At 54.8% G+C, this 20,418-nt stretch overlaps 1 protein-coding gene across 2 annotated transcripts in view; it reads right to left on the bottom strand.

The window, feature by feature from the left end:
- The window catches only part of PLXNA1 (plexin A1), a 114,094-nt gene that overhangs the window by 81,787 nt on the left and 11,889 nt on the right, over positions 1 to 20,418 (bottom strand). For both annotated transcript variants that reach the window (XM_079316591.1, XM_079316592.1), the window contains exons 2-3: positions 17,263 to 18,609; positions 11,003 to 11,185 (exon numbers count right to left, since the gene is read on the bottom strand). In XM_079316591.1, the coding sequence (XP_079172717.1) occupies positions 11,003 to 11,185; positions 17,263 to 18,465 (1,386 nt within the window). In that variant the 5' untranslated portion in view covers positions 18,466 to 18,609. The remainder of the gene's footprint in view (positions 1 to 11,002; positions 11,186 to 17,262; positions 18,610 to 20,418) is intronic.

Below are 20,418 nucleotides of genomic sequence, written 5' to 3'. Positions count from 1 at the left end.
ACCTTGAAGCTCAAGCAAGCATATTTACCCCTCCCCATTTCCTGCTCCTCCATCTCCACGCCAAAGGCAGTAATTTTTTGCCCTCTTTTAAAATAAGAAGCCACTGGAGGAAGAAGCCAAAGCTCACACATCCTGCATCGAAGCTGACTCATCCCCCTGGGAGAGCCCAGGAATCTCATTCCCAGGTTATGTGCTCCAGCCACAGGCTCACACTTTCCCACTGGCAGATTCAAGGAGGGAAGGAGAGGCAGGAAGGAAACCCCCAGCTGAGACAGGGAGTGTTTATCTCACCTACTGGAAACACATCTTTAATTTTAAACGTTGAGTGTAAAAACAATATCCCTTGAGGCTCATAAACATACCAGAAACACAGAGAGCAGAGAGCAACACAGAGTAATCCTGGAGAAATAAAGGGGGGGTTCAGTTTGGGAAGCTCCCATCCCTCACACAGGGTGGGGATCAGCTGGCATGAGCCATGCATGCAAGATGCAGTTTTCATGGGTTTGGGTATTTCTAAATGACTTTGCTTAGGTCTCAAAGAAACCATCACAAGCATCACCCTCCCCCAGGAAACCAGGGGTGGTGGCAGTAAGCCCAACCCAATCCAGTGTTCCCATCCAGGGGGCAGAGGCTGCTCCCCTCCCTCAAGGAAGCTGCCAGTACTAGATGGCTCCAAGGTCCCCCATCCCAACAGCCCCACCAGGGATGCTGAGCATTTCTGTGTGGCTGTCACCAAGACACCCACTTTCCTTAACTAATTACAGATGAAATCACCCTGGCCAAGACACAGACCTATTTCTGGAAACTTTCAAAGAAAAATAAATACATATGTAGAAAGAGAGAGAGACATGGGTGCACACATCAAACTGCATCATATTTTCCCCCATTATTTTTTTCAGTTGCATTCTGCTCAATAACTACCAATTAATTTTTGACCACTTTTAACAGAAAGCAAAAAGTCAGGGGAACCAGAGAACAGCCAGGTGCTGACTCAGCCTCCAAGATCAGCAGGACTGCAAACTGCTCTACAGACCTCAAGTTTGCCCACAAGCACCTCTGCTGAGCCTAAAATCCAAACTCAGAAAGATTTTTCAGTTTTAAGGCCTGCTTGGGAGGAGCATCAGCAGCGATACGAGTTTGGTGGAGCTCAGGTTTTGATTGAGGTTGCTGCTGGAAGGTTGGGAGGATGCAAGAGGGACAGGAAGGACTGTACCTGAGAAAAGCCCAGCTGGATACACATGGATACTGTGTCCTTCAAGGTGGGAAACATGACATGGAGTTCTCCAGGGAAGTGACAGGGTGTGCCTGCCCTCCGCCCTGAGCTCCACTAAAGAGCAGCCACACCAAAACCTTATGTACATTAAACATCTTCACCTGTCACTAGTCCAGCTCCCACTCCCACAGCTCCAGAGGTCCATCATATCCAGCAAGGACTACAAGCTGTCCCCAGAAAAGCAAGGAAAGCCCTTACCTTGGGAGCTGCCTGCCCAGGGAGCAGCATTACCAGCACTATAAAAGCCTCCAGCTAAAGCAGCGCCAGGTTTGCTCTGTGGATGCTGGCACATAATTAAGATCTACAGGGCTCTGTCAATCAAGGGGAGAAAGAAACAGCAGGGAACCCTCTCCTGGGACACAGCAGAAGCCCACGCATTGCTGGTGCCAGGATGCCCAAGGGATGCTGGTGGGATGGCACAAATCCAATCCACCCCTGGAGGAAGCAGCCAGTCCCTCCACCCTCCAAACTGGCTCTTCTCACCTGCTTTTATGAACTGTAATCCCCCCAAAGCCAAGCCTGTGCTCTCCCAGTGCAGCATAATTCCTAATTCTTGCTCCAAAGGGAACAGCCTCTTAACAGCCCATGGGATACTGCAATGCATGGGAGATGGGGTACAGGGTTTGAGGCTTCAATCTGGTGCACTAAAGAGTCAGGGAGAGCAAAGAACCTTTCCAGGGCTCCAGACACAGAAGGAAAAGTCCAAAGAAAGCAGAGGCAGAAGAGGACAAGTCCCCTCCTGCTCCAAAACATTCTCATCAACACTTCCCTTCAGGCCAAACCACGGAGCTTGGACCCACCAGCTCCCAGCCCACGCTGCAGCAGCATCAGGGAGCAGCATGGGAAAGCTGCAGCACCAGAGCACACAGCCTGGAGGGCAGTGGGACAACCCTCCTCGTTCACCCTGGAGCACCAACCTTTCCCAGCCTGTTCCCAAAGAGGGACTGCCCAGCAGTGGGGAGCAGCATCCCCACTACTCCAGAGCCACGCACAGCCACGCTGGAGCACAAATTGCTTCATTAAATGTCATCGCATTAAGCCAGTTTCATGAATTTAACATTGTCCCCGGACTATTGTTTGCCTGAAAATTAAATTATGGCAACATTTGTTGTTTCAACGAGTCTGTCTGCCAGGGACAGGGCTGGAGGAGGAAATTCAACTTCAGCAGTCGGGCTCCTGTGGACATGTAGCTTCAGTGAAGATGGACAACACAGCCACAGCTTCCTTCAGAGGGGTGGGAGAAGGGAAGAATCAAGCCCACATGTTGTTTCAACAAAAGCAAACCGTGCCAGAAGTGGAGATTTGAGCCAAGCTGCCTGGAAAGGGAAACTATCTCTGTTTTGGTGCAAATAAAGGCTCTGCTCAGCCCCAGCAGCCACTGGCCAGCACAGAAAAGCATCACCCCATATCTCTCAAGGCACCATGGACCCTGGCTGCCTCCACACAAGGAGCCCAGGTTGGCAGTCCAGGGCTTTTTGATCTAGCCAGATTACAAAGCTTTGCCGCATACAGGAACACTCTGAGAAATTTCTCATTTATTCTTCCTTTTCCCTAGAGCAGCTCCTCTCTGCAGTATCAGAAACAAAGGTGACAACCTTTCGCTTTGTAAAGAAAACCACCAAACGAGGCGGACTATAAATAGCACCCAAAACTGACCTGCATCCCCAGCCAAGGGGAATGAAATGAAGACAAGTGAACGAACAGCTTCAAGGTCAGAGAGACTTTTTTATTTCCCCTTCATTCAAGGACTGGTAATTTTTATCCACGCAGGAGAGCAATCCAAAATACATCATTAGGGTTGTAGCTAATAAAAACCACACTGGGTTTTTTCAGCCCAGCGTTGTTTCCTTTGCCCATACAGGGATTATGGTGGGAGGGAGCTGCTTTCCCCAGCACCTGCTCTACCAGCAGAACCCCTCCTTGCATCCCAGACCTGAGCACCCTGGTCATGCCAGATCTGTCCCAGCACAAAGCTACAGTGCTGCCCTTAAGAGCACAAAGCGTGGGCAAATTAAAGCACTATCACATTATCCTGCTTTTCTCTACCAGACTGTAGGGATGCTCCCCACCACTTCAGCCCATTCTCTGTCTGCAGACAGCCGGCTTGTCACACAGCACTGGCTCTCTTCCTTCCCTCCAGCTGCTAAATGGCATTAAAAGAACTAAGCATCCATTAAATAAAACTTTCCCACTTGCTTCCCATGTAGACAATTGCTCTCACTGCCACAGGGAGGTTTCATGCTGGCAGCTGGTCCATGGGTACACAAAGAGCAGGGAGGTGCCAGGATCAGCTCTGGTAGCACAGGTCATCCAGGGAAAGCACTAGAGAGAAACAGGGACCTTGTCCCAGGGGTCTGCACTCTCACCACCACTCAGCACCCACTCCAGCTCCTCTATTCCTATTTCACCCCACAATGCCAACCCCATGGGGCACCTTTCTGCTGCCTTCCCCATCGGTATCAGCCTGCCATTAGCATCCTTTCTCCTGTTCCACTTCAGAAAAGCCTGTAATTAACAAGGGAAGGGGACAACAAGAGGCCAAACAGCAGCACTTCCAAGCAGACTGGAACTGATACCATCCCCACCTGGACTTGGAGACAAATGACCACCCATGTATCAAAGTCTCAGAGATGGATTACAGGATCCAGCAGCCACTAAGGGGCAGCTGGAGTCCACATCCTGCATCCCCAAGTGCCATACCATACCTTCACCTTGCTCTTGATCTGTGATGGATTTTCCTCCCAGCCCAGACGGGAAAAGCAGGGAGGTCAGCTCATGGGGATGTCTGACCTGCCCTGCAGTCATGCCTCTACCTGAGGAACAACAGAGACCCAGAGAACGCTGAAGCTGCCTGAGCTCCTGCTAAGCACACATCCTCCCTGCTCCAGCAGGCCAGGGGCTGAGGGCAAATTCCTCAGGCACCATTAAATCTGGGTTAATGGGCCTGCACAAAGGCAAAGCAGGACACCAGCACTGCCCCTTCACACCAGGCATACCGACAGTCCCTGCCTCCCAAACCACTGCCTTCCTGATGAGCCAAGCCATCAGCCCTTGCTGCCTTGGGTGGGAGCTTGGGGCCATTCTCCCACCTAGAAAGCCAAAATTAGTCAGTGTTTGTGAAAGTTAGCTAGTGAATAGGCACAATGGCTCTGACAGGAGGGATCCAACAGAGCTGGGCCCTCCCACCTCATTTCCATTTTAATGGGGTGGCTTTTCCCCCTGCCCTGCCCCCTTGGGGCCACCACAGAGGTCCCCAGCAGGAGGCACAGTCCAAAGCAAGAGTCGTGTTCCCGCTCTTCCCAGCAGAATAGAGGTCGCAGACAGGGGCCACATCCCTGCATTCAGCAACAGAGAGATGCAGAAGAAAACACTCATCAGCTTCACGCTTCAGCGAGCAAACCAACCCCACCAGCTAGGAAGGAAAACCTACTGCTCACTGCTGGCACTGCATGCCCCCAGCCTGCCCACACACCCCCCCTTTTCCTAACCACAGCCCCCAATAAGTGTGACCCAAACATTTACTGGAACTCAGTATCCCCATCAACAATCCCAAAGATCTCTCATCTGCCTTGTTCTCCCAGCACTGCAAAGCCATGGTCACCAATTCCTCGCACAGCCCTGCAAAAACAGGGGCAGGACCAGCGAGGCACACAGTCACAAACGCTCACAAGCCTCTTGCTTTTTTCTTTCCCAACCTTATTTCCAGGGTGGGAGCCCCTGCCAGGGCACAGGATGCTCTGCAGTGACCAGCTGTGAAGGTGATGCTGGCACAGACCCGCCAATTCTTGAGCATTCCCTGCAGAACAGCATCAACCTGTCCCGAGGGGCTGCCAAGCAGCGTTTTGTTCTCAAAACCCCTTTGCAGGGTTTGCAGGCAGTAGCCCTTTTGAAGACACAGGGTCTTTGGGGTCCACCTCCATCCCAGAGCCTGCTCTGGCTTTGCAGGGCACTGCTGCCCAAAGTCACCTTGCCTGGCCCCGCTCAGGTCCGGCAGCGTGCGGGGCGGCTCTGCAGCCGGAGCTGGGGCTGGGGCTGGGGCTGGGCTCACACTGTCTGCGGGCACCGGCGCCAGGGAGAGGCCAGACCTGCACCGTCAGCGCTTTCAGCAGCGAAGGTTGGAGCGGGGCTGGCTGCTGCTGCTGCTGCCTCCCGGCTGGCCGGGTGCCAGCCTCCCAGGCTCGCTCACCTGCCGGCTTTGTGTGGGAGCGGAGCAGATGGGGGGAGAGAAGAAAGAGATTTGAGCTTGTGAGTCAAAAAGCCTGGGGGCTTGGAGCATGGAGGGAACGGACTTTGAGGGCAGTGAGTCCCTTGACACCTCCTCTACTTCCCCAAGGCTGTATGAGCATGCTGTAGCATCCTTTGGAGTGCCATGAGCCTGAAAATGTTGGTCCCCATCCATTCTGCACAAGGCAGCAGCAGGAACCCCAGTGGCATTCCCCTTTAGGAGTCACCCCAGGACGAAGTTGGCAGCTGCCTGGAGCCGCGGCCTGGCCGCCCCGGCAGATCCCAGAGGCCAGCGGTTCACGATGAATTTCTAATTGTTTCCTCCAACAATGAGACATCCTGTTCACAGCCGGGCGGCGCAACAAAGCCCAGCGCCGGCGAGCGGGGCCCCTTCCTGCTGAGCAGCGACGGGGCGATGCCGAGCGCTCCCTGCCACGAGCCAGGGGACGGGGAGGCTCCGCCGCCCCCTCCCCACCACCCCATCCACTTAACACGCCTGCTCTCCAGCCTCCACCTTGATTAAAACAGCTTAACGACTCCAGCGAGAGCTCTCGAGGGGGCGGGGAGCCGCCAAGAGGTATTTGATGGATTCGCTTTGGCAACCGTCGGCTACCTTGTCATGCCAATAAAATTATTGCCATTGATTGGGGCGAGGCGCGGGCGCATGCTCTGGGGAGTGGAGATCCCTGTCGTAGCTGAGCACAGCACCCACCGGGGCTGGCAGCGTGTGGGGAGGGGCTGGGGGTCTCCAGAGGATGGGATGGGATGGGGATGGAGCAGGAGAGGGCACAGGGAAGAGGCAGGAGGAACAAAAGGCCCTTGTGCTGGGCAGCCAGCTGGGAAGAGGCAGCAGCACGGGCAGGAGAGCATTTCCAGGGGCTGCGCAGGGGTCGATGCCTCAGGAGTCCTCAAGGGTCACCGGCTGACACCACCAGGGCCAGGGCAGGGTTCATGCCCCAAATCGGTCCTGTGTCCCCTCACACACACCCCAAAAGAAAAGCTAGCCCAGGCACAGGCAGTAAGAAGTAGCCAGCAGCAGGGTCACGAGGCGGGCCAAGCCTTCCCGCGCACTCCGGGAGCCGGATTTCACCGCCGAGACACAAAGGGCCCCTTTTCAGCCAGAGCTGCTTACCCTGAGCACTGAGCACTGAGCAGAGGGTGATCGGAAGGATCCGTGGGGACATGGAGTGCCAGGGTGGGCAGGGAGCCTGATGGCTCCTTCTCCCAGCTCACGTGGACCACGATCAGATCTTGCATCATAGCCAGGGGACCAACACATGGGGGCTTTTGGGATAGAAGGGAGCCAGCAGGCAACAGGGAAATCCCAAAAATGCCCTGGTCAGCAACTCCCTCTCCCAACAGCACCTATTTTCTATCCAGACACATCAAGGGTTGGTAACACACTGAAGCATCCTTAACTCAAAGTCTTTAGAGAATTCAAGGAAAGTGTCTCCATAGGCTGCCAAATCTGCTCCCCTAAAGCACCATCATCTCCCTGCCCACAGGACAGGGAGCTGCAGGGAAGCCCCTCAATCCTCTCCAGGCCAGGAGAGGAACACCACGTCCTGCTGTTAGGGATGGGGATAACCCACTTAATGTGAAGAATTTGTTATTAGTAGTATTATTAGTATTGCTATTATCAAAGAAGTGAAATCAAAGCAGCCAGACACAGGCCCAGTTCAGCTGTGTTTTCTGTGGGAGAGAATAAACAAGCCGTGGCAAGCGCAAGCCCCGAGGGGGAGCAGATTCCCAACAGAGACACGATGCGTTCATGCCCAAGGCCAGCCAGTTCCAGGACAGAACAGGGAGCTACAGGGATTGCAGTGGTGACAGGAGAGACAGATAATCCTCACAAAATGAGAGCTCAGCTGGCTGCAAGGGACATGTAGTCCAATGCTATCCTAGTTGGGATGCACTGGCTGCACTCTCCTGTAACCATGCCTGCCTTAGGGATCTCCAGTGCCTGGATTATTGGTGCTGGTATGTCCTGCAGGGCTGTGGCAGGAGGGACAGCTCACAGCCTCCCCATTCTGCAGCAGCCAGGGACAGCTGTGGGCAGGGAACCTGCTTTGAGAGAGGAACTCAGCTCATCCCCCCAAAAATAACCAGACAGCACCCAAAACTGGGTCAACCCACAAGGGCTACAGTGAGCTCAGCAGAGCCCCAAGGCAGTGCTGTGTTTGCATAACAAGGAGCAGATGGCAGTGAAGGAGGGCAGCCGGGTCTGTGCTGCACCTCCCAGCATGTCCCACTGCTGCAGCTTGCAGCCGCCAGCCCAGCACTGGTTACTGGGAGGGGGCTGCACCATCAGCACACCCCCTTCACTATCACCCTCCTTCCCTCTCTCCATACAACACTTGAAGCACACACAAAATCAAGTTCTTGGCATACACAGCTCAAGAGCTGACATGGGTGCAGTGTCAAACGTGCTTTTCCAGCACATGACTGAGCACTCCCGTTGCAATCATACACACAGCTTCCTATCCACCCGAACAATAGAAAAGACAGCCTGGGAAAATGATAACTGCCCAATAAAAACATTGCCAATTGAGGACAGGTGGTTTCCAGGAAACACCCAAGCTTTAGGATGCAGGCTTCATTTCCCTCTCAAAAACACCCCGTTATTCCTGCTGCAGCATGCTCAAGGCTCACGTCCCCATGTCACGTCCCCATCCAGACTCTCGGACTGTAGGGTGCAAGGCCAGGTCCCTGTCCTGCCAGCTCAGGAGTACAGAGAAAGTGGTTCAGTGCCAGCTCCAGCAGTGCTGGAACCCATCCCTGCATTGTTCACCTGGGCATGGCTGGAATTCCCCGAGTGCCCCAGTCCCATGACTGCTGGCACGGAGCACAGTGAGCACGCGGGACCAAGGGCTTTCCAAGCCTGGCCTCTCCACATAACTCGGGATCAGCCAAAGAAAACTGCCTGCCTGGTGCTGCTGCAGGACATGCTGAGACTGGGCTGCCATGGTTCTGCTGCTGCAACCCACTCAGTAACCCAGGGGTTGTGACCGCCATGCCCCTGGTGCCTCCACATCCCAGCCCACAGCCTCTGTGCCACAGACAGTTTTGCAAATCTGACATTGCCTGCAAGATCCTTCCACCCCCCCTCCCCAAAGTTGGGGTCTCTCTGCAGCTGTGGTGGCAGCAGGTGCTGCCCAGCACCCTGCCCTCCTGACAGCAACTGTTGGTGGCAGGGCTGGGGAGAGGCTGCAGGGCAGCCACAGGCTCGCGTGGCTTTTTGGGGGGACAAAGGGAGGCTCTGTCTGCACGCAGCAGTCTGGACAAATGCTGGGCATGGGAGCTGCCACCCAAGGAAAAGCCAGACGCGGCGGTGACTCTGGCCTGACCTTACCCCGGCCCAGATGGCGAGATCGGTGCCCCTCAGCCGAGCACAGCCATTCCAGGGCTCCTGGGGGTGGGGAGGGGGCACCCAGCTGTCAGTGCAGCCCTTCCTCTCCCAGAGGAGACGCCAGGGCTGCTGGAAAGGGCGGCGGGGACGGCAGGCTGCACCAAGCCTAGTGGGGGTGTTTGCCAAGGGGACAGTGGCAAACACCAACAGTTTAAAATCAGAGGATTGCAACCACGACTGAAGGTTGCACCCTCCCACACCCCCACACACATCCTCTGCAGGAGCCACCCTGGCTACACTCTGCTGAGCCCCTGCCAGGTATCACATCCCCTGGCTGGGGACACACTGGTTCCACTCAAAGCCAGGTCAGCAGCCCCTCCTCGCCCTCCCCTGCCTCCGGCCCTGGCAGCCAGGCAGCAGGATCAGGTAGCTGCTGAGGCAGCGCTTTGCCGGGCAGCCAGGCAGCCCCTGCCGCAGGAGGGCTGGGCTGCCCACCCCAAGGTCACTGCAGGGACAAGGAGAGGACCAGAGGCACAGGACTTGGAGCCTGCAAAGTGCTCCCATGCTGCTATTAGAGTGCTCTGCTGCACCAGGGGATCTGGGGGCTCCAGGCAGGACAAGCCTATAAAATCTACACAGCATTCCAACACTGAGACAGGACTGAGACTCATCTCTTGAGTCTCTTCTGCTCCATGTCCTCATGCTCTGCAGGGCCAGAGTCCCATCAGCTCTTTGGGGCATCAAGTTCCAAACTAGGAAAAACAAAGCTTGAGAAAGCCCTGCAGGGAAGGAGGATGCTCAAACCACACCTGGGCATCAAGTTCTGGCTGAGTCATGGCTGCAGCATGCAGCCCACACACCAATCAGGCACCCACACTAGTTGACCCTTTCCAAATGGCTCTGAAGGTGCAAAGACCAAGGAAAAACTGAAAAAAAGCAATTGGAAGAAAAATCCAATTTGCCATCTAAAAACCAACCATCAGATCCTCCAGGTAACCAAGGAACTAAAGGTGCAACACTGTTGCTGTGGCTTTTTGAACCCTCCTCCTATATGCTCCTCCCTTCCCATCACCACCTAAAAGCTCCCATCTGGAGCCCAGCAGCAGAAGTCAGCAGCAACATGACACCAGTCCCTCTGGGTCCCTCATCGATCCGGAAGGGAGGATGAGCTGCCTCCATCCCCACAGCCCTGCTGCTGCTGTGCACCCCTCCAAAGACTGCAGAAAAACAAGTAGAAGGTGTGGTGCTAGAGAGGATCCCTCCTTCCTGCACCCCACCCCAATATGTGCTGCCCATGCCCCAAAAATGCTAACAGGCAGGTCTGTCAGGGGACGTGGGGGAACAGGGGCAGAGTGAGTAGGACATATGGGGACTACACAATGGCATCCTGCTCCAGATTCCTGCCAGGGAAACCACCCTGCCTCCTGCAGGGCACCCTGGCCAGCACAGATCAGGAGATGCAGCAAAAATGTGTCCAAAACAGAGTACTGAAGCACCTTCTCTGAAGTCACCCCCCAGCCAAGCTCTGGTGCATAGCAAGGACCCTACCAGGACCTTCACATGGCCTCTCCCTGGCTGAGGATGTGTTAATGGAAGCTATGTTTATACAGGGCATGTACAGCTGTAATTATAGGCATGATGTTATGATAACAGGAAATCCGTGCCCTGTGGAGATGCAGGCAGAGAAAGGCATGCATGGAGCTATTTGCTAATTGCACCAACAAGCAGCCTTTTGTGCCTTGGCAAGGTACAAGAAGTGAAATCACCCCCTCACCAGGCTGGAACCACCAGCACCCACCTCTACCCACCCTGCCCAGGTCAATGACAAGGCCAGGTGGACAGAGGATCCAGACAGACAGAGCCTCCTTCGTGACAGCTCCAGGGCAAGCCCACCTGCCCCCAAGACATGACAGAATGGCCTTTGAACAACCATCAACAAGGACTCAACTTCCTTATTCATGACCCTTCCAAAAGGCAGATGTTTTGTAAATTCAGTTGGCAGAGAGAAGCAAGGGGAAATTGCCCCTCACTGGCCTTTTGCACATTGCCCCAAATATATCAAGTCACTTTGTTATGGAGGCTCAGCCCTACACCACAAAGGACCAGTGAGGCAAGTGGTCACCCCTCCCCATCATCATCACTGAGGGCTTTCCTACCTTTTTGATCCTCCCGCTCCGTGTGCCTGCAAAGACAACAGTTTGTCCTCTGTAGTCATAGGCAGCCACCGAGGTCATGCCGTCCTCCTTATCCACAAAGAGCGGGGTGCCCTCGATGGTGACAGTCCCGCCCAGCGGCTGGTTAAAATCCTGGCCGCAGAAATTGTCGTCTATCTGCAGCGGCTGTTGGAAGAAAGCAGAGGAGAGTTGAGCTTTTTGCCAGTGCCTCAACGTGTTGGACCTCACAGATGGCAATCAGCCATCTCCCACCTTCACCCCACAGCTACAGCACCTTCGGCAGCCTCCTCCCGCAGCCAACCCACCTCACCAGCCAGGGAAGGCTTGAGTTGTCATTTCCCTAGCATTCCTTACACGTGGATGTAAGACACTTGGGACAGATGCACTGCATGCCCTCTCTACACCTGAACAGGCTCTGCAGACCAAGACCAAGGCTGTGTGTCCTCTGTATCCTACAGAGCAGCACTCACAAACACAGCAGGAGCCAGTGGAACATCAGTGCTCCCCCCTCCATCCCTGCCAATGCCATCCCACACACGTGGGGTGCCAGCATAAGCCCCCCAGCACACACACATATCCCTCTCCTCCTCATCCCAGCACTAGCTGCAAAAAAAAAAAACAACCCAGCTTGGCAGCAAGGCAGGAGGGGCTGAATCCTGCATCCCCAGCCTTCCCCCAAAGAAAAAACAGTTCCTAGACAAGGCCATGCCAAGGCAAACAAGTCAGGGCTCCTGGAAGAGCCTCCCTTCACACAGCAGAGCCTCCAGCAAACACACTACCCACCTGCCAGCCCTGCTCTTCCTCCCACAGGAACGTCTTTGGGAAATCCCCACATTTTTTCCATGCTGCCTTGCCCCATACAAGGCGCCTGCCTCAGCCAGCTGCCTCCCTCAGTTCAGAGTGAGCCCACAGCTCTGGGAGAAGCTTTTGCAAGCTTTCCTTCTGCCTGGGGAAAGGCAGAAGCAGGGCTGCACTGGTCTGTGTCCACTCTCACGGCCATGACCACAGGGATCTCCATCAAGGACAATCCAATGACAGGCAAGGCAAAGGGATGCTCCCTGTGAAAGCTGAGATGCAGGCAGGGGAGTGGGACCAGGACCAGATCCACAGTACTTACTCCTACCTGAGCATCCTCCCCCTGACCTGCTGGGCAGAACAACAGACCCTGGCCACAGCTGTCAGGTCTGGGGGCACATGGGCCTCCCAGTGCTCCCACACAAGGCCTCACATGGTCACACAGCACCAGCAAAATCCCTGCTCTGTCCCAGGCAGTGAAGGGCTTTGCCAAAACCCCAAGGTGGCAGCAAGCCTGGGTGCAGGAGGGTAAAATGGCAACGCAGGCAAGGCTGACAGGGAGACAGCCTGCTCTGGTCACGGGATTCTTCTGCTTCACAAGGTTCCTTATATAATTTTGAATTTAAAGGGGAGAGAGGTTTTTTGGCAAGCAGCAGGCTCCAAATGCATGCCAGTCCCCAAGGGGTTTTAAATCCATACCGCATGTGCACAGAGCATATGGGAAAATGCTGAGCTCCCAAGCTCCACGTACGCAAGGGCAGTACAGAGCTCTGTAATTCCCACTCATCACTGCCTGGGAAGCGAGGATCAGCCCAGACTGGCTCTCCAGCAATCACCCATGTGGAGGGGAGAAAACACAGCACTTTTCTGTGCCCCAGCACAATGCACTTGCAGCTACAATGGCATCAGCCTCCCACAGCCATGGCAAGGCTGCTCGCCCTCCTCACCATTCCAGCTCCAGGGCCAGTGGTCCCACTCCCTGCTGCAGCAGGAAGTCAGTGCTGTCCCAGCCTTCCAAAAGGGAAGGACCAGTCATACTCAGCCCACCAGGCACTCCGGGGATGCTGGGCTGCTCCCTCAGTTACTCTAACTTCTGCTTTTGGGTGTTGAGTTAAAAGTACAAAGAACAACTCCCTTCCCTGCCTGACTGTTGCTCATCCTTCCCTGTACCAGGGGAACTCTTACAGCCAGTCATGAAAAACATGGGGATCCCCAGGACAGAAACATGGGCCACCACATATCTCTGCAACCACAAGAAAAAGAGGAAAGGGAAATCACAACCTCATTCTATCCTCTGAATGCCCTTTTCTATCCTTTGGCCAAGACACATACTAAGCATCCTCCTCTGCATTACAAGACTAGGAATTTTAAAACAGCAGATCCTAGAAAATTATCTTCCTAATCACAGAGTGAAATGTGAGTGATGCTCCAGCTGATACACAGCTCCCATTCAAATACCTGGGATTTCTCAGGTGCTTTGCTGAGGAAAAGATTCTGTCCCCCACAGCCCAAATAAACCCCAGCACCTTCCACCCAGCCACCTGCAGCAGCAGAAGGATTCAGGGCAATGCCACAAAGGAATTCAAGCCCTGGCACCCCTGGGTGCAGGTTCTGCTGAGCTCAATCAGCAGCTTCTCCAACCCCACGGCTGCTGAATATGCAAGAGGAGAGATGTTTATGGTGTTTACTGCTCTCTGCTTTGTCTCAACACACTCTCTGGGAAATGACAAATACAGCTGCGCTCTGGGACTGAGGAACTCCCGCCGCCGCCATGCCGACACCACCTCGATAAATAATTACGCCGCCAATTAGCTCATTAACAGCAAACTGCCTCGTTAGGGAAGCGCAGGCGGCAGAGGTCGGGCCAAGGGCGGCAGTGCCGGGGTTATGGAGCCCACCGTGTCTCTGGCAGATGGGGCTGAGGGGAGAGGCAGGGCAGAGGGATGGAGGGGAGCATGGACAGAGGGGACAGCTGTCAGTGCTGGCAGGGACCGACACACCACGGCACGGCAGGGCCACTGACCTTGCAGCACTTCAGCCTGGATGCTGATGGATCTGCAAGAGACACTGGGGTCTGCAAGAGACACTGGGGTCTGCAAGAGACACTGGGGTCTGCAAGAGACACTGGGGTCTGCCCACTCTCACATCTGCCTGGGTTTTTGAAGGACCACAGCTTTCAGCCTATTGCAAGGGGAATGTGCTGGTTCTTTTGGGGGGTCGGGTTTTTTTTTAAATTATTTTTATATTTTATTTCCATGCTTTTCTTTGGCACCCTTCTCAGTTGCCCCTGGCTCAGACATCCCAGGGCTGCTATCTGCACAGCGCAGCAGTCTTCTCTCTCCCAGCACCACTTTTTCCTCCCCAAAACAGGGTCAGGAAATTTGAATTTCCTGGGGAAAGGGACCTGGAGGAGGGGGAAAGCAGGCCCACAGCACCAAGTGAGCAGGAGCGGGTGTCTCCTGATATGCCTTGTCTCATTGCCTCCCTTCAAGCCCACTTACGAAAGCAATGAGGGAGCAGACAGCACGACAAGGCTCGCATCACTCAGCATTATTAATTAGCTAGTAATTCGCCAGTTAACACCATTATAGGCTCACCCCACCCCCCTGTGCACCTCCAGGGGCTGTGATGGAGGATGTGGAGGGATGCAAAGAGCCAGAGAGGAGGTTACAGGACGTTGGTACTAAGTGCCAGGCTGGGGTGCCAGGCTTTTTGTGCATTAATCGCTGCTCAGGAATAATCCGAGTGTGGTACAGTTTGTTACCACCTGCCTTTCTCTGGCTGCCCCGGAAAGGATTTGGCTTATCCTGGCCCACTTGCAGCCTGTTTGTCACCAGCCATTGTCCTGTGCCAGCAAGCTGGGCAGCAAGCCTTACTGAGGAGTCAAAACTCATTTTCTCCCTGGGGTAGCCCAGGGAAAGCTGATGCCCACATCCTGCTGGCTTTGGGCACTGGCTCTGCCCATACTGCCAACCCAGGAGTCAAGGGCTCCAGGAACTCTAAATAACTCCCTGCTGCAACACTTGCACTCCATCCCACTGCCCTATCCTAGACCTGCTAGTCCTTGTTCCCCCCAGTTTGGGGACAGGAGCACTGGGCAGATGTGCTGAGCACATCTGGCCACAGGCACAAAGACCTCCCAGCCTTGCACTGCACAGGGGAAGAAAAGAGCCTGGTTACACAACAGCAAACCCCTCTCAGTGAAACACTGGGAGCAGCAAAGCCTCTGGAGAGGATCAGGGGTGCTTTAGACAGTGGGGCTGGCACAGGGAAATGCCTGGGTGCTTCCACAAGGTGCCTGTGCTGCATTTGGAAGTCCATGCTCAGGTCTGAGTGCACCAGTGTGTGGAGTCTCCCCACAGAGCCAGCTCCTTTCCCCTTCCTACTTCCAGGTCACTGGATCTCAGAAGGAGAGAGAGAGAAACAGGAAACAGGAATTCACTCCATTCACCAGCACTGGAGAGGAATCACTAACATCTCCTAAGCTATCTGCCAAGCTTGGTATCCTCTCCTCCCACCCAGCTCCAGCACCAGCTCTGGAGAATCAGAGCTACCCTGCAGCACTGGGAACGAGTATCCATCCATTGGCCCTGCACTGCTTGAGGTCTGGGAGTACAGTGCTGACAAAACTCCTCCAGCATGGACCAGCCTCAGCCCCTTATTGCCATGAAGGAGCAGAGCAAGAGAGCTCCTCATGTATTTCCATATGGACGGGGTGTAAATCCCAAGCAACTACTGACTTGAGCAATTCCATTTTGCCTCCTTAAAATTCTAAATAACAGAATGTTATGTATTTTCTGGCTTGTCCTCACCACCGAGAGACCCATCACTGCCATGACCCACACCAGAGGTGGCTTTGTTTTATTAGGGGCACAGAAATTCCTGCCAGAAAGAGGCTATATACTTCCAGAGGTCTGGTTTGGCCAGTGCTTAACACAGCAAAGAGCTCAGAGCTTGACTTATGATCCATTCATGTCTTGCCCCTCTATGTGGTAGCTGGAGGACTGGGACAGAAAACATCACCTGATTCTCCTGGGGGAGAGTGTCACCCACCAGCCCATCCCAGGGCAGGAGCTCCCCATCACAGTGCACATCCTTCCACCCCACAAGAGCCTTATCTTCAGCACCCAGGGGGTACCTTGAGATCCACTTACTCCCAGGGGCTGGTAGCAATCCTAGGACTATCAGAGTTTAAAAGCATCCCTAGAGTGTAGGGGGGCAGAGCACCCTCCCCAAACCCAGGGGACACAGCATTAGTGGGGCACTGGGAGAGGGGAGCCAGGAGTGCAGGAAGCAGCTCTGAGCAGCTCCAGCACTGGAGCCAGCAGCTGCACAGCCCAACAGGCAGCGTGTAACGATTTCATCATTTTCCAGCAAAATTGAATTAGTTCAAAGCCAAAATCTGATTTGCGAGCCCAGCGCTCTTGACAGCAAACCCTTTACTTTGTCAGGCAGCTGTTAGCTGTCTCCTTCAGAGCAGCACTGAGGACGGTGGGAGAGAGGGCAGGGCTGCTCCACAGGGACCCCTGCCCACCTGCCTGCACCCAAAGCCCTGCTCGAGCAGGGATGGGGGTCTGCTGGTGGGGCTGAACACAAACAAACAGGAACTGGGGGAGGTGGGGGATAGCAGGTGGGTCAGGACCTCCACCAGACCCTCCCAAACACACACAGCAGCAGCCCAAGCCTGCCTCAGCCCCATAGCTGACCCTTCTTGGGGACTATCCAGCCCATGACCTCTCCATCACCTGGAGATGTAGCCTCCAGCAACAACTGCTAGTTAATAACATTGCCCAGAAAAGAATGCAGTAACAATAACAGTTCAATGAGAAAACAAACTCCAAGAGCCAAGCTGGGAGGTCTCCTGCCCACCCCACTCAGAGGTCCTACACTGAGCAGCTGAGACACCAGCAGGGTGCAGAGGCACTCAGGTGAGAACCAGGCAGGAAAACACCTCTCTGGGGACAGAGGGGAGTGCTCCCTCAGCTAGGAATCACTGTGCCAGCATAGCAGCACTCATCTCCCGCACCTCTGGATGACACCTTGCACTGGTCACTCCCAAAAGCTGCCTGACAGTGCCTTGTGCCCTCCCACACCCCATGGATGTGGGAGGATGTGGTCTCTTCATGCTGAACATCTGACCAACTTCTGCTGGGACCACCAGCCTCCCCACCTCCCTCCAGCAGGTCTGTGCTCCCTGTCCTGCATGTCCTGCTGCTTCCAACACCTTCTGCTTGGCCACAACACCCACAAACCCACGTGCCATCTGCCAAGGATTCCACAGCAGAGCTACAGCCTGAGCATCCCACCCTGCCAGCCCAACTCACTGACACTGCCCAAATCCACAGGGAAAATACATCTCAGCTCAAATCACGGGGAAAGGTCCAGCTAGAGAACACCACCAGAGACCAGAAACAGTCTGGCTTGAGCAAAGACAGGTGGGAACTCACCGAGTTGATGCAGCCCAGCTCCTTGTTCAAGAGCCAGGGCAGTGAAAGTTTCCCTTCCCCTCTGTAGCATGACTGGATACGCTCCTTGATCTTATCCTTGATCTTCTTCAACGTGAAGAGGCAGAGCACAGACTCCTTGGGAGGCTTAACCCTGTTTTTCTGGCCCTGGGAGAAGATGGTGAAGAGGATATCCTCCTGCTCTGAGATGCCCAGGTACTTGGCCAAAGCCTTGCCAGGTTTGGTCAGGTAGGCGTCCTGGATCAGGCGGTACTCGATGCCGTCCTGCACGCAGCCAATGGGGAATTCCACATAGGAGTAGAACTTGGGGTCATCCACACAGAGGCGGACGATCTTGGAGGTGAAAAACTGCTCCCCAGTGGAGTCGGGAGAGGTCAGCTGGGTGTCCAGCTGCAGGGTCAGGTAGTAAACAAACTGCTCGCTGCTGAAGCTGTAGATGTAGTAGATGTCAAAGGTGGGGAACTTGGAGAGTGTATCCGAGGGGATTTTGAGCTGAGAGGAGACAAACTCATCCTGGTAGACAAAGCCAAACATCTCGGCATTCTCCTCGTTGGCCATCAGCTTGCGGCTGGACAGGGTGGGGAAGTACTCTGACTTCCCATCAATGGGCGTCCCAATGAAGAGCTTGTTCTGCCCGTTCAGCACCTCGATGATGACACCAGACATGGTGCCCGACTCGTTGACGCTGGAGAGGTAGTGCTCCTTGCGGTGGTGGGGCTCACCCAACTTGAAGAGGTCGTCCAGCCGCAGGAACTGGCAGATCCCCTGGGAGGCACTGCCGCAGGCAATCAGCCTGTTCCCCGAGTAGTCCACCAGCAGCAGCTTGTTCACGTTGTTGGTGGTGACCAGCCCGTGCGGGCAGGACTGGACACTGGGCGGGGGGTAACACTTCTCATTGTCCTCCACGGGCCCCGTCACGTGGGTCCGCAGCAGCGTGAGGTTATTGGAGAGCTTGTAGATCCGATTGACAGCCCCCACGTAGACCTCCCCGGTTTTGTTATGGACCACCAAGTGTGTCAAGCTCCAGTCTGTAACCGGGAAAGTCCTAAAGGGAGATTTGGGGCTGCCTTCCGCCAGCGGTAGCCAGGTGCTCCCCAAGAGCAGCAAGGTCCAAACGTGGATGGACAAGTGGTGCTTGAGCCAAAGGAGCCACATCGCAGCAGCCTCACATCCAGCCAAGGCCATGCCCAAACCCAGCCACAAAATAAATAGAAACAAACCCAAACTAAAGGGATGGGGGAGGGAGGAGGAGCTAATGGGATACACTCTCCTCTGCTTCCGCTGCGCTCAGCATTCAGGGCATCGTGGGCATGGCCAGTCCAGTCAACCCTAGAGGAAAAAAGACAAGAAAAGTGGGGTTAGGAGGCTTTCCTGCAGTCTCAAGCATGTTCCACCCCACCCAGAAGACTCTGCTGCTTCACATTTTTCTAGCAGGCAGAAGAGACCCTGACCCGCTGCCCCAATCCCACTCCATGGCAGTGCTGGGAATGGATGCAAAATCCCAGTTAGCAGCCCAAGCCCCTGCACAAAAGAAGATCTCAAAAGCACCTTTTAAAGGAGCTGAGAGAGCCAAGAGCCTTGGCATGTTGCCTGCCATCCTGGCACCTGCCTGCCAGCAGGGTCATGGGCAGGAGTGGCTGGAGGAAGCACGCAGGCATGGCAAGGACAAACCTGTCCTTCTGGCATTTCTGTGCATTAGAAAACACAGGGCCAGACATGAGGCAGTTGGTTTGAGATGCTCCAGAGGGAGAAAGGGGCACACACAAGGAGGATGGAATGCTCTGCCTGCTGCTGTGCCACATGTGCTCACCAACATGGAATGGCAAAGAGGCAGGGAGCCAGCCAAATACCCCACACCAGGGGTATTCAGCAGCCCCTCTCATACATCCCATCCCTGTCTTCTCCATCCACCCTCCCCACACAGGCACAAGCACCCCTAGACTAACCTGGGGTTTGTGTAAACTCCCTGCCTGCACACAGCGTATCCTACCATCACAATCCACCCACCCCAGGTGGGACCAAGGTCCGTGGCTGAGGCACCAGCTCAGTTTCCCAATCCATGCAGATAAGCAGCTCCAGAAGGGAGTGGAGGAGGAGCAGAGCCTCTCTCTCCTTATCGTCCATCTCTGACTCAGCCCAGGACAACCTCCAAGAGGATTCCCAGCAGGGAGTGGCACCGGTAGGAAACATGGCCCACGGTGACTGGCAGCTCTGACAGGTCCCAGCCCTGGCAAGGCAGGGTGTCAGAGGGCAGCCAGTTGCCATATCAGCAGGGCTGGGTGGGGCTGAACGCTGCCCCAGCCCCAGCATCCTGCTCTTGGCATGGCTATGGGATGCACCAGCTAGGCCACACACAAACCTTGGGGGGCTGAGCCATACAGCAACCCCAACATTCCACACAGCATCCTTCATTCTGCTGCTCCCCTCCCAAGCCACAGAGACAGACTGGGAGAGATCTAAGGAAAAGCAGAAACTTTTTTTCCCCTTCTTCAACTCCCAACATACACAAGACCCCTCTCTCCTTTTTCAGGGCATGCCCAGCCCTGGTCACCCCTGCAGCCCTGCCAGCTCCCCTGAGCCCTTGGGCAAAGCTTCTGCACCAGTTCCAAACCCTCTCTGCAGATCTGCCTCTGCCCACAATGCTCCTCACCCTGCTGCCTTTGACTTCCCAACACATCTGCCTCCGAGGCAACACTCTCAAGGGACATTTGGATAATGGCACATGAGCAGCACTGAGACCAAATCCAGGTGCCACAAAGCACAATGGGTGTGGAGACAATCAAAGCAACGCCTTGGAAACCATCCCCATGGTCCTAATCACCCCATTCCTACCACCTTTTCCAACACTGGGAGTCTCCCAGCAAAGAGTAGGTAGTCACAACACTGTCAGGGGAAGGACACACCCAGAAGACACTCACACTGCCCAGAATCTTCATTTTTCTGAGCTTGTTGATAAGAAAATAATGACAAGCACCCCATATCAGAGCTTATTAGCCCCAAACCACATTGATGTGGGACCAAGTGGCACTGTCAGCACAAACCCATTGGTTACCCAGAAAGCCACAGCCCAGCAGCTGCAGGCATTGGGGTTTCCTGAAGGAAACCAGAGAGTGGTTTCCCACCCTAAGAAACTGGCAC

Source organism: Erithacus rubecula (assembly GCF_903797595.1).
Source record: "Erithacus rubecula genome assembly, chromosome: 13".
Lineage (NCBI taxonomy): Eukaryota > Metazoa > Chordata > Aves > Passeriformes > Muscicapidae > Erithacus > Erithacus rubecula.
The sequence above is the reverse complement of the archived record's forward strand: the minus strand, read 5'-3'. Positions and strand labels throughout refer to the sequence as shown.